General features: G+C 41.1%; 1 protein-coding gene across 1 annotated transcript in view; it reads right to left on the bottom strand.

The window, feature by feature from the left end:
- Positions 1 to 14,006, bottom strand: part of cdh4 (cadherin 4, type 1, R-cadherin (retinal)) — a 64,421-nt gene that overhangs the window by 25,122 nt on the left and 25,293 nt on the right. Inside the window, exons 4-5 of the mRNA XM_035662557.1 lie at positions 11,962 to 12,106; positions 2,740 to 2,912 (exon numbers count right to left, since the gene is read on the bottom strand). Of these exons, the coding sequence (XP_035518450.1) occupies positions 2,740 to 2,912; positions 11,962 to 12,106 (318 nt within the window). The remainder of the gene's footprint in view (positions 1 to 2,739; positions 2,913 to 11,961; positions 12,107 to 14,006) is intronic.

Genomic DNA, 14,006 nt, shown 5'->3' with positions numbered 1-14,006 from the left:
TGTGTGTGTGTGTCTGTGAATGAGTGTGAGAGAGAAAAGCTGCAGGATGAACAATCTGTCATGAAACACTACTGCCCACAGTCACCCGACGCAGCTTGGGATAAACAAAAGTCGACCCCGCGTGACCTCCTTCATTAGTAGAATAAGATGCAAGATGGAGCGGAGATACTGTGTGTTGTAGTTTGTGGTGTGTGGGCTGACAAACAACCGCAGCAAGCAACAGACACACACACCAGCAGTGGATGAGACAAAAGACGTAAATGAAGAGAAAGCTGCTGCGACCTCGTCAACAGCAGAATTGGCGTGGCCATTATATCTGCCCTGCACTACGCAGACGTTAGATATTAGCCTGTCATTTGTATTTATACACAATGAGAAAACACAAATTACTCGAATGAGTTAATTAAATTGGTGCTTGGTTTGTTTTACTTGACATTTTTGAAAGGGCGAATGCTGCTGAAAGCGATTTTTTAAGCTTTAGCTACACCCAGGGATCCAGGGATTTTTTGTGCATCCATAAACATTGTATACTATAAGCAGAACAGGCATATAGTTTGTTCTAGAAAGCTGATGGAAAATGAATTGAATAATCTATAGTTGAATAAAAAAGACTATAAAGGAGGTGAAGTACTGTATAGCAGGTAGGTATGGTTGTATTCACACCGGTCTGTCAGTAAAAACACCAGGGGTAGGGTTTAGATTAAAATTTTACACCAGTCAATCAGATTTACAGTTTCAAGGTTACAGCACAACTTACAGAATCCAGTATAATCACAAAATTAAACTTACACCTGCAGAAATTTGTGTGTTGTTTGTCTAATTATAACTTATACTGTTATACAGTACACAGTATATAAACTACAGGTGCCAGTATTCATTCTGCAGCACCAAACTACTCATTCACAATAACACGTATCCATGCAACTTTGAACAAAGGGTAATAACAGAATCAAGGTATGTAACCTACTAGCGAGCATACTGCTAATGCAAAGCACATGCTGTCGTTGTAAGTTGTAAAATATGAACAATTAGAACTGAAATGAACCATGGCATAATTAAACACACACAAGGACCTTTGGGAACTTTGCACACTAAACAACTACACAAGCTCAAACTGTCTCTGTCTCTTACTGCTGTAGCTCCCTGCCGTTTTAATGAAGTGTTGGCTTAAAAAATTCAGCAGTTAAGAGTTCTTTCCAATCCGTTGATGCAGCTGTCAGGCAAGCAACGACATCACTCACTGACGTTGCCTTCCTAACAAAGATCTTATAATTGAAACTTTTTTTGAAAAGTGTAATTTTGCCTTTTTTTAATTGCACAATTACTCAAAATATTATCAAAATCACAATATGGCCAAGTACAATATGCAAATAGCAGGAGCTGCAATTTTTTGATAAAGGTAAAATGTGTGACAAAACAGCATTATAATAAAGTACTGTAATTCTGAAGAGATTCCCTCGCCCACAAATCTTATCTAAATTTAAGAAAACATATTGTTTGGTAAAGAGCCCTTAAAATGTCCTATCATCATGATTTTAATAGATTTTATCAGTGAAAATTAAATTTGTGATGCATAAATGATCATTCGCACACTAATCGCAAATCAAATTGCAATCACAATATCTGTCAAAATAATCACAATATGATGTTTTTACCAAATTGTGCCCACCTAGTTAAATGATGAACAGACCAGATAAAGACATTAAAACTAAAGTTAGGTGCATACTGGGAAAGCTCTTTCAATCTTGTCACATTTTTGTCTTAATATGTGTTTTTTGTCTTTATTGCTCAAAAGAAATATAGAATTATATCTGATTGGGTTTGATTTTTCAGGGCTAAGCCAACAATTTACAAATTGACTGGAAAAGGAGATTTTGACTATGGCAACGGCGGCTCATTTAGATGCTGCGGCTTGTTGGCTAGCTATTTCAAACATCTCTGTTTTTGGTTTAATTTGTTTTCGGCTTCAAAAAGGAAGCGTGGGGTTTAGATTAAAGAGCAGCAGACTTTGAAAGGCCCATTCAGCCAGATTGACCAGATGGGCCCAGCCCACCACGACGGGTGCTGTTGCCCCAGAAGGAGAGGTAAGAAAGCCGGAAAGGAGCCATGCTGGCCCAGCTTGGACTCCTGCTCCTGACTAATGTCTGGTTTGGAGAAAAAGTGGATGGACACCGTTTTTATGTGAAGATGAAGCCATATTATCATCACTATCTTGTTGCTGCTGTTTACATTAAACCAAATGCAAATTCAAAAAATGCACTGCAGAATTATTTCCTGGGTGTATACATGTATGAATGGAAGTTAGCTTAGCTTAGCATAAAGGGGGATACAGCCTTGCTCTGTTCAAAGGTATACTATACCTTTATACCTATATACTGTTTTTAACAGCATATTTGTTGCATAGGCTTTCTCTCCCCTCTCATTACCTGTCTGTCTATATACTATTAACCATCCAGTACATTTAATTGTCGTGATTGACAATTCCTGCAATACCGAATGTTAACTGACTCACAAATGAGAATAAAAAAGGATGAAATGTGCTCTGGCTTTCTTTAATCTCTGGATGTATCAACCAAACACTGAAGGCCACAAGAGTAAGATAATAAAGACAAGGTGTTTGTCATCAAATCACTGAATTTTAGCTAAAGTTTCATCTTATGGCCAGATGGACAAATATGAGACGCAGAATGATCAAATGATGAGAGTAGCAGGGACACAGTTCATGCCGCGGACACTGACCTCTCTGTCCAGGCCTGCTGCCACTGTAACTATGTCTCCAGTCTCGCTGTTGATGGTGAACATGTTGGGGATGGGGCTGTGGGGTGTCTGCGAGAGGATGCGGTAGCGCACCATGCCGTTAGCTGTGGTGGAGTCGTCTGAGTCGGTCGCTGTCACCTGCATCACAGAGGAGCCTGCAGAGACAAAGAAGGCAGGAATGTTAGCTAGGAAGACTGTGGTAGGAAAGCAGATGACATACATTAGTGCACACTGGAGGAGGTCAAGTTGGGAACAAAGCAAAACAGGAAAACAAGCAGACGACATTCATAAAATACAAAGATGTGCTTTTTTCTCACACATACATTTTGAAAATACATACGGCATAATAAGGGTTTCTTGTAAGCCCATTACTGTTAACGAATTTGTAGAAAATATCAAAGAGAAGGAAGAGGGCTCAGAAAGACACCAAACCCATTTATAAACAAGAAACAAGTCAATCAGACTTTGCAAATTGCTGTGACATTCTCGGTTCTTTGGCAAGTAACTTTTAGAGTGAGAGCTATTACCGAGTAGAGTACAAAAACACAAACAAATCTGTTAAATAAGCCTCTATTTTAAGCTGTGTGGTTTTGTCCTTTGTACATAGCAAGCTAGTGGGGCAAAGTTTCCACCTCTGCAGAGTCCATTTAGTAATGAGCAGCGCTGGGTCTTCTGCCATTTCCACCATCCATTATTTCAGCCTTCAGCGGCACCGTGGCTGCCCTTAATGCTCTGATGCTCTCTCCCTATTGGTCTTAGAATCACGGATAAACACTGCAATTTAAGGCAGACAGCACAGAGGTGGTGAGGTGGAGGGAGTGTGTGTGCGTGTGTGGGTAAAGAATATATGTATGTCTGCGTCCACTTAAAGGTGCATGTGTGCATCTATATGTATGTGCGAGGCCACACACCCTCACAGCACGTATTCATGGTGAGAGGCCCTGTGTCCCCACATCTACCCTGAGCAGAATTATTGATTTGCACGAGTTTGTCAGCTGATGCCCACAAATGCGACCAGGCAATTAGGAGCACTTTGTGCTGGAAAGAGGAGAGATCACCTTGCCTCTCTCGCAGGGTTCTGTGAAAATGTCACTTTCCATCAGGCAGCCATTTACAGGCTGCTGCTGCTGCCGAGTGAAAAAGACTGTCAGCTTGCAGGAGGGGGACAGCGGAGAGGAGGGATGGCTGAAGCACTAACATGCTTGGATGAGAAGTGTTAGTAGAGAAAAATTGAAAAGGAGGGCGACAAGGACATAGGAGTTGAAGTATAAAAGGGAGAAAGTGGTAACTATTAATTATCGCCTACATTTCTTGTCTAAATTAACTTCAAACTTATAATTTTGATAAAACTTCTGGGGGTTTTGAAAAAATATACCACTGTTTTCATGTTAGCAGGCACCATACAGTGGCTCAGCAACTAATTCATTAGAACTCTGGTTATCTCAGTGGGCACGAAGGTGGGTGGTGGGTGCCATGCTGAGCAGGCGCCAGCGATGTTCAATTATCACATCAAAAGCAATCAAAATTCGTACAGGAGAAGTAAGAAAGTTACGTTTTGCATCACCACCTCCCAAATCATAAATGTAAATGTCTCAGCTGAAGCCAGAGAGCTGCTGGACACGTGGCGGACTCAGCGGTCCCTTGTTGGTCTGAGTAGTTATAGGTGGCTCCATTCCCATAATTGGGTCTAGATGGCATCATCCTTCCTGTGACAGTCTGTATGGACAGGATAATTGTAGCCTCAAATTCTATTTCAAACGTCATTAAGTCTCAAAGCAGGATTTGTCACTTTGTCTGGCAAGGAAAAGAAAAGAGTCCATGGAAAGACGAGAAGAAGAAAAACAATTACTGCTATTCCACTGAGGACAGCGTCAATATATAATCAACCATTCCAGTCCCGCAGGGAGGGAGAGGCCGGGCTGTTCAATCACATGTCAGTGCTGCTACCTTTCATTTCAATGAGGAGGATTCAGTGATATGATGAAGGTGAGCTTTTAGTTCTAAAGAAGGGTGGCCATGCCTGAAAGGGTTAATCTCTGAGCCCGTTTAATTCCTCTTTAATTTGAACACTAATTCTAAATCCTAATTGCTTTTCCGCCAAAATCGCTGGAGCTGAAAATTTAACTGGTGGCAGGCACACATATTGTTGGCCATTTCACTCACGTGATTCGAGATCACCAGTGAGGTCTATCTGCCGCCTAAACATTAGCAAGCCAGAGTTAACATCTGCCTCCCAATTAAGAGAGAAGATGGAGAAAAAAGGAGCAGGTGGATAGATATAGACAGATAACAGGGAAATAGACACACACAGATGCAAAGATAGAAAGCAGAGGAGGAAATTGCAAAGCAGAAAATGAAAGTGGAGACGAGAATAGAGGTGAGAGGGTTTACAAAGACCACTAAAAGCAAAAGTACAAGGGGAAGTCAGGGAGCGAGAGGGGATGGACGGTGTAAGAGGATAATAACTCTCATCAGAAGGGAAGATAGAGGTTGAAAGAGTGGCCGCGGTACAGTAGATAGAACGCGAGACGGAGAAGTATAGGTTGAGAAGTGGTAAGAGAAAAGGTGAAAACCAGGTGAATCTTGGGGGAAGTGAAAAAGGGGACACATAATGTTCACACAAGAGCTTCTAATGGAGGACACTGTCAAACCATTCAAAGCATTCAAAGACAACCACTGTGAATGAGGTCAGACACAGGCAGCCTTCATAACTAAATGCAAAGGCCAGATCAAGTGCAGCTTTTACCTGGATCACTGTTGCTGTATTTAACCATGCCTGTGGCTCTCTACCTGGTTGCTCTTATTCAACAACACAGGGGAAACCTTTGCTAGTGTGAAGGGCAAACAGCTGAACCTGCACAAATCTGTCCACTCCAGTCTGTCACACAGAAAGGCAACGGAGTAACTCAGCTGGGGGAGTAATTTTGGAGGTCCATGGTTGCAGTGAAGGTCCGGTTCATTTTCTGCATAGACAATGGTAGCTGATTAACAGTGGGAGCACCTCCAAGGCTTGGATGACCTAAAATGATCCTGCTTGAATCATTTCTACATAACATGAGCAGTAGTTATCGCATTTGTCTGGTTCTTTTAGGGGACATTGCTTTTATACAAGATCAGTTTATTTATCACAGTGAAAGCTACTTAACCTGAGAAAACATTTGCATAAAGTATTTTGTGGCTCTGGCGGAGCTTTATCAAGATGACGTCCTCAGGATTATCATGGTTTGAAGTGCTCACAATACGGGAATTGTAGGATCCAGGGTTTTTGGGGCTTGATCCAGGGAATAAAGGTCAAGGTGCACCGAATTAAACTATTCTTTATTAAGTCTCTTACAAGTCTCCAAACTTTATGGAAATACAATATGATACACTAAAATACTTTTAATAAAAAGCCTGAAGCTGAAAATGAAAATGAGAGTTGTGTGTCGGGTGGTAGATGTAAACATTATCCCCTGTTTAAGTACAAATGAAGCAACTATGCAAACATCTCCAAACAAAGCCCTTAAACGTTTCAGCCTTCAGACTCATGGGCATCATAGTATTTACAGCCATCGGCTATTCCAGGACAGGGAAAAATGTCACTTGTTAGAAACAAAACTGCAAACTGATGGCCATAACCATAAACCTCAAAATAATCCAAGATGATACTATAAAAAAAAGTACAAGAGGGAAAAATACCGCTCATTTAACTTTGATACTATCCCATAAAGGCAAGAAGAAAAGTCCCTGAATTACAGATGATCATAGGAGGAGCACAATGAGGAACACCTGCTCATAAATTATACCTCCGATACTGATCGAAACATTGCTGTGGTCTTCCACCACTGCTCGCCAACATCACTGCATCTCTCCCTTCCTGTACCGATCCCTAATTACCCCCCCAAAGGCAAGACGGAGAGAGAAAGTCTCTTAAATCTCCCCACAACTGTTAGTAAACCCTTCAGGAGGGAGAAAGAGAAAGAGAGAGAGGCGGGCGGACGCAGCCCCTTTGTCCGTCCCCCCCCCCCTTGGGAGGGCAAATTGACTGTGAGAGAAGGCACTCAGCTGCTGGTTTTGATCTTGCACTCTTATTTCCAACAGCCTTTTGGAGAAAGACGGTCCATAAAAGGGACCAACATGCTGTTAGAGTCTAGGAGAAGGGGGAGGGAAGAAGAACAACATCACAGGGCAGATGTTCTGAGCACACTGCAGCCTCACAACACCAGAGCTTTCTGAAGAAGTCACGCCATGTTAATAAATCTTTATCACATCACAGTGTTGTTTAAGATATTATAGAAATTCTGATCATTTTGGTGACCTTGAAAAGGAAGTGTGCTGTATGATAGCCCAAATCACTCAAAGCTCATGAGCCAGAGGCCACAAGGGATATTTTTATAATGCAGGAGAACTACCACAGGAACCTATTTGCACACTGGTTTCCCAGGATAATCCTCCTAGTTTCACATTGAATCCCATTTATTCCTCATTAACAAGGGCTGTGATCAGATAGCTCATTTTGTCATGTACTGTTTTGTTACGTCTGATTACCTGTACAAATTAAATTCCATTAGTCACAGGTTCATTGAGTGCTGAGCGGGCGGCCCGGTGGCAGAAAGTGACAAATGAAGCCATTTCAAACTGATCCTGGCTGACAGTTTGATCGGATCTCTCCCTAAGTAACATGTGGTGACCTTGATAAGGGCGGTTCCCTGTAGGTCTCCCTCTTTGATGGCTTTCACGCAGCGCTAGATGTGAAGATCTGTTGTAATGGTTCAGAGAAGCTTTGATAGCTAGGTCTGTAGATATAGAATGTGATACTATTGCAGCTTTACACATGTCCCCCCTTTGCTTGGCATTTAGAAAGAAATAGTATTCATAATAAAGGCTTGTTGCTATTCTATAAATTTTTAAGAATGTTACAAATATGAACTGAAATGTTTCTGTTTACACTGGAGATGAAGAGCATATATTCTATTTTGCAGAGGTTTATTCATTTCATTGGTGTGATAGCAAACTATGCTTATACTAATACTTTTCTACTTTTCATGCGTTCATCTTTCTGCTGAGACAGTGCCGCTAAATATGCCTTTAATTAAGTTCCTATTGGGATGATGAAGCATGAGCACTGAATTGGCTGCAAGCCATATTAGAAATATTTTATAAGTTCTGGATTAATTTGAACAGTTTCACATTTTTTCCTGACAAAATGGTGGAAATTAGGTTGTTTAACCTTTTTAAAGTTTGAAATTACACTCAACAGTAGTGGTCTCTAACCATGCAGATAATTTCATTTTTTTAGGTTTTTTGAGCTGCAGAGACCTCTCTCGCCATGCCAAAGACAAGTGAAGTGAATACATTTACTTTGTCTTGGCAGCATCAAGAGGTAAGTGAGAAAATATGTTTTAATTGCTTGTTGATTTTTGAGTGAACAGGAATTTGACTTTGCGTAAAATAACCTTAAAATAAATGTTATGGCACAAATTTCATGATAGCCACAACCCACTCAGCTACTGCATTGCGTATTGCTATCAGATTTCACATAAATGTTTTTTATTATTGTGTTATCTGTGTCCTGATAGGCACATGCAGGGGGCTACCACACCACACCACACTGTAACTGTAACTGTATTTTGTCATGAACCAGTGTGTGGTAATAGGTATGAATATTCTTTGATGTTTCATCAGGATGTTTAAACCTGCTGCAGGAGACAGATAATTGAGATATTCCAGCTGCACCGCTGGACACCCTGCCCTGGGCAGCATCTGTCAGCTGCAGTGCTCTGACAGATCTCAACACGCCACCTGTTGTCACCTGGAGTAACGCCTTAGGGTTTTCCATGGTCATCTTTCGATTCCACAGAATGATCTAAGCCACGTGCCAACTCTGTGCACGTGGCTTAGATCATTCTTCTGAACGCAAAGTGTTTAATGCACCTTGATTGATTGATGATCTGATCTTTTGATAATCACCTAAAATTTCAGACTTATGTGTAATATGAAAGTTTATTTTAAAGGATTTAGCAGAAGACATTTCTATTATAAGAAGAAGCCAGGTGAAGTGCTGCACTGGGGCAGAATTAGGGCTGCCCCCTAATAGTCGACTACACCATTGAAGGGTTGGTAAAGAGTCTTGGTCAAACCAATTTTTTTATACGTTGGATAGTTGCAGAAAAAATCCCAAAACGATGTCAAACTCTGGACGTCACCGGTATGAAAGTATCAGGGGATTGTTGGAACACACCTTTTCTCTTCTTTCCCTTCTCTCTTAACACAGGAAGTCACTTACTGGTGCACTGTTATACGTGCTAACTCTACTAGCTTCCATTAGCTACTTAGCGGTCATATTAGTTGAAAGACAGGGTGGGGTGAGGTTAGTTTACTCTAGGAGCTCTGGACTGGGATGCTGCCGGGGAACAACATAAGTGGAGCCGGACGAATGGGCAACAGAACCCGTCTCACAGCCTTCAAGGCCAACAAAGGACAGGTGATTTACAGTAACTCCAGAGAAGAATTTTTTTTCCTTTATTGGATAGAGTGGGGATCACACGCAGCAAAGGGCCACAGGTCGGATTCAAATGCATGGCCACTGCAGCAAGGACTCAGCCTTGGTCCATGGGATGCCAGCTCTACCAGGTGAGCTATCAGGGTGCACCATCATGATGATAAGTCCCCATTTTTAGGAAAATCAATTGAATAATCTTTAGTTGGGGACAACCCTTGTCAGAATAGTGACTGTCAGCAGCCGAGGTACTCTTTAGGATAGGCAAAGGTGAAGACTGAAAGAGAGAAGAGGTGAAAATATTTCTGAGAATCTGAGGCACTCATAAGCCAAAAATAAGAAGTATTTGTGCATGGAAGTGCTTCCGATTTAGTTAAAAAAGCTCTTTTATTGAATCCTCATATTTTTGGTTGTTGCATTAGGTTTTGTGATTCGGTGTAGCAAAGTGTGTAAAAAGATGCATACAAAAGAGTTAATTCAAGGTCAATGTTGATATTAATGAATGTACATTACCTCAAGTGGATATCTCACAGTGCCTTACTCTATCTGCAGTGCTGCTGGGTATAAAAAACGACTTCAGCAAAACTGTGCGGCAGTTAACTTGAGGTCTAAACTGGGTCCATTATTAGTGAGTGAAAGATTTAACTGGCGGAGGATATATTAAAGGCTTAAATGGGCCAGAAAAGTATTAAACGTCTCCTTGAACCTACACTGAAGATGAATCGCAGTCGTTCTTGTTTTCTTCGACTAAACAGGCAATTAGGCCAGCGCGACTTTGCAGCATATTTTCCTAATTAAAATTCATCAAATCAGAGACCAATAATGGAGTAAAGGAAGACAAAAAAGTGCTGCACCACACACAATATGCTTTTTTGACACTAAACTCTCAACACCTGACAGGAGCTCCACAAACGAATGTTGGCAGTGATTGCTTAATGAAGAGCAGGGCAATTATACTGTACATAGTTTAATATATTTCTTGCTAATTGGTATCACAGATTGCATTCTGTTCAAAACCAAATTTAATTCAAAGACTTTTGTCATTGCATGCTCTCATCTTAAACTAAGCCGAGAGTATCAGAGTGAAAAAACGAGGGAACTAGCTTTTGGAATGTCTGGCTGCCCTCGCTAATTAGGAGCTCTGTATATAGACCCATGCTCCACTGAGGAGTAACCGGTACTCTCTCTCACGCACACGCACATGCACAAACACACACACACACACACACACAAAGTCAATCCCATACTTGCTCATCCATACACACACGTAAACACGCACAACATGCTTTCCTATATTGTTTACAAATCCCCCCGAGATTAAACTTTGCAGCAGAACAATATCTGAACGCTGTGAAGACAAACATGGGTCCTCGGGGTCTGATTGTTAGAACAAGAGTTCTTCCAGTCGAAACATGAAAGCTACTTGCACATTCTGCTCTCGTCTCTGGCTTCGCACTGACCACAACTCTGTTCCCTGATTCTGAGGGAAGGTCTATATCTCTCCATGCTCTGCAGAATCTGATAATGATGCATCCAGCCAAGATACTGCAACACAAATATCCCAAAACTTGCCCTCGACTGATCCAACGAAACACTTCAAAAGTCACAGCAAATTCACACCTTAAAATGTTTGTTAGACCATACAAGTCCAACTTCATTCAAGGATACTGTAAGTGAGATTGAAACATTTCTATGGTTTTATATAGGGGCCTCTGAAGATGGAAAAGAGAAAAAAAAGCATCTTATTGGTCAAACTGCCTGAAGTAGAAGGAAGGAAGGAAGACTTAAATGTTTTAAAAAACTTAAAGATGTATAGAAAATAAGCAATAAGAAGCTGTGCATTACAATTAAATAAATGTTTTCCTTTAAATTGTTCGTATTTTAAACTAATTCAATAAATCAGTCTAAAGGACATCATCAAATGGATTAATGCATTAATAATTTTCTGCAGAGGACAGTGAAGAAGCTGCATAATGTTAAATTGAATTGTTAAAATTAAATGATTACAGGGTTGTATTTATAGTCCCCCAATTAGCTTTTCTGTAATCTGTAAATATAATCACTTTCCCTTCTCTTTTCACTTTCACCTTTGCAACAATAAAAAGTACACATATAGTATATAAGTATATAAGTATTGTGTGTATAGTTTGCTGTGTGTTTTTTGCCTAGATGAATTAGCTTAACGAATTAGCTGTCAACACAAATAGGTCTTAATAAGAAAAAAAAATTGGAAAGATTTAATAATAATTTAGGAAGCATTCAACTCCATTTATTAATGGATTTGCAAATAGTTGGTTTGTAGTTTGAATGAAAACCTAAGCTGAGGAAGGGTGATGTGTTTAGAGTTTGTGTCTTGTGACCAAAGCAAACTTTTTTATGTCCGCTTGAGGTGGTTCTTGCGTCACATCAATAATAATAATTATGTCATTTTGTTGTGTCCTCTTCTTCTGCTTTTCCAACTGTAGAACTGGTGTCCCTACTGCTTATGCTGAAGCACCAACTCAGAATAACTGTACAACGGTAGTGAATGGACACAAGCATTTAATCATATTGTCTTTTGCTGTTTTACCAGAAACACGCTACTGTTTTTCCAAGGAGCTTCACAGTAAGCAACGTGTGTAATTGTTTTTCCTCAAAATGTCATCATTGTTTGGTGCAGACTTCTAAATGGACCTGCACTCTCAGCTGTATTACCATGCAGCTGTATCTACGAGCAGAACTCTTACCTGGTTTGGACCCTTCAGCCACAGAGCCGTTGTACACCTGGTTCTGAAACTCAGGCCTGTTGTCATTCATGTCGATCACGTAGATGTACAGATCGATTGGATTCTCCACCTGGTTACCATTCATGTCCACTGCATGGGCTCGCAGCTGTGAATATACATAAATGCACACAAAAGAGGAAGGGGTCATTAGCATTTAAACCTGAATGGGGGCTTGAATGAATATTCCAAATGTTGCTCGACTGACAACGGCCGCTGGCCTGATTGATATGAAACTCTGCAGACGGCCTGGACTGGAACAAACTCAGCACAACTTTGACTTTGTTAATTGGCAGCTTCATTGAACTGGCAAATGTTCTGTTCCTTGTCTGCCAACGGGGCATGAGTATCCTGTTGACATCTTGGCATGGACCACAACAACACAGAGAGGGGCAAAGTAGTGAAATGTTCCAGACACACAAACAACACCTATTTTGTTGTTAGCACAGCCAGAGGCCTAAAAAATATCAGAGAGGTGTTGCTGCTCAAGCTGTGGCTTCTCTTTGGTCGGGGAGAATGTTTGCCTCGGTTTGGTTTGACAAAGCCAGCCATTTGGATGGATGTCTCTGACTGATGAGCTGTTTCTTCATTTCATTCATAGTGTGAGAAGAGAGAGAGCAAACAGGAAGAGGATGAAGTAAAAAAAACTAAAAAAAAACTGCATGGGGCAAAGGCGAACGAGATGGGAAGGAGAGGAGGAGAGTGACTGAGCCTTGTGCAAGTAAATGAGAGATGAAAACACAAAGAGGCAGTGTGGGGGTGTGGGGGCTTGAACAGGGAGGACTGACAAAAGCAATCATCATCTACAGTGGGATGTCTTAATCTCCACCGCTGCTGTTACACACCCTCTACTCCCCACCAATCCCCACTAATGATATCTAACATAACGCAAAGCTTTGTAATAGCCCTGGAACCAAACCGGCACTGTTCACTGTGACTTACATTACTCTCATTCAATTGCCTAGAAACTCATATCCTCTGCAGAAATGTTATTCAATCACAGCTTGGCTTGGTAAGAGGAGAAGGGCTCTCATTCTGGCTAAAACTGACACACTGGCAGCAAAATATTTTGTCTGCCACAACACAGTTGAGGAGGATCTGCCTGCCAGCCTATTTACAGGAAGTCATGATGTATTGTGGGGGTGACATGAAAGATTGAATGGCGGCACCTGCCTTCACCGAAACATAACTAATCATGTCGGCTTTTGTGCCTGCCTGTCAAGGATGTATCAAAACATACCCAAACACGCGCCCACTTGAGCATTCACACATGCAACCAAACACCAATTCAGACACATGTTTATGCATATTAACATAGGCACTGACACAAGAGCACAGATACACACTGGAGAGAGACACACAGCCAATGAAAAGAGCCCTCTTTAGCCACTTAATGATCCTCAAGATGCTAGTTTTCCATTGGCTGAAGCACAGCAAACAAACATGGAGAGGAGACCCAACAAACAAACAAGCCCAATCTGTTTTCTCAGCTGTGAACACTGCACGCTGAGGGATGTGTGACTGTGATATGTGTCTGCTTCAGTGCATGGGTGTGTGTGTGTGTGTGTGTGTGTGTGTTTGTGTGTGAATGAGTGATAATGATGCATTTTTGTCCTTGTGTTAAACTGTGTTTGTGAATTTTTTGTCCTTTCTCCCTGTGGATTTGTGTTTGTACATTTTTGCATATTTTGTTATATTTCTATATGTGTATATATCTCTATATCCACATCTGTGTGTGTCTGTTTATGCTTGTCTGTGTGCTTGATGGAGGAATTGGAAATGTGATCTGAGGGCCTGGAGGAGTGTGTGAGCCGTGCAGACTGCATATGTATGTGTGTGAACCGACATCAGTATTCTGCAGGGTGAGCTTTAGTATGACTGGACCAACCACAGAGGAAAAATACAGTTTGTATGTGGTCCATTGGTCCCCTCACCCAAAATATATCCATACTTCCATGATACTTTAGTACAATTTTGTACTGCAGGTGGCTTTTTAAAAAAAAAAAAAA

This window comes from Morone saxatilis, unplaced genomic scaffold (assembly GCF_004916995.1).
Source record: "Morone saxatilis isolate NCDOM2014 unplaced genomic scaffold, NCSU_SB_2.0 Contig18, whole genome shotgun sequence".
Classification (NCBI taxonomy): domain Eukaryota; kingdom Metazoa; phylum Chordata; class Actinopteri; family Moronidae; genus Morone; species Morone saxatilis.
The sequence above is the reverse complement of the archived record's forward strand: the minus strand, read 5'-3'. Positions and strand labels throughout refer to the sequence as shown.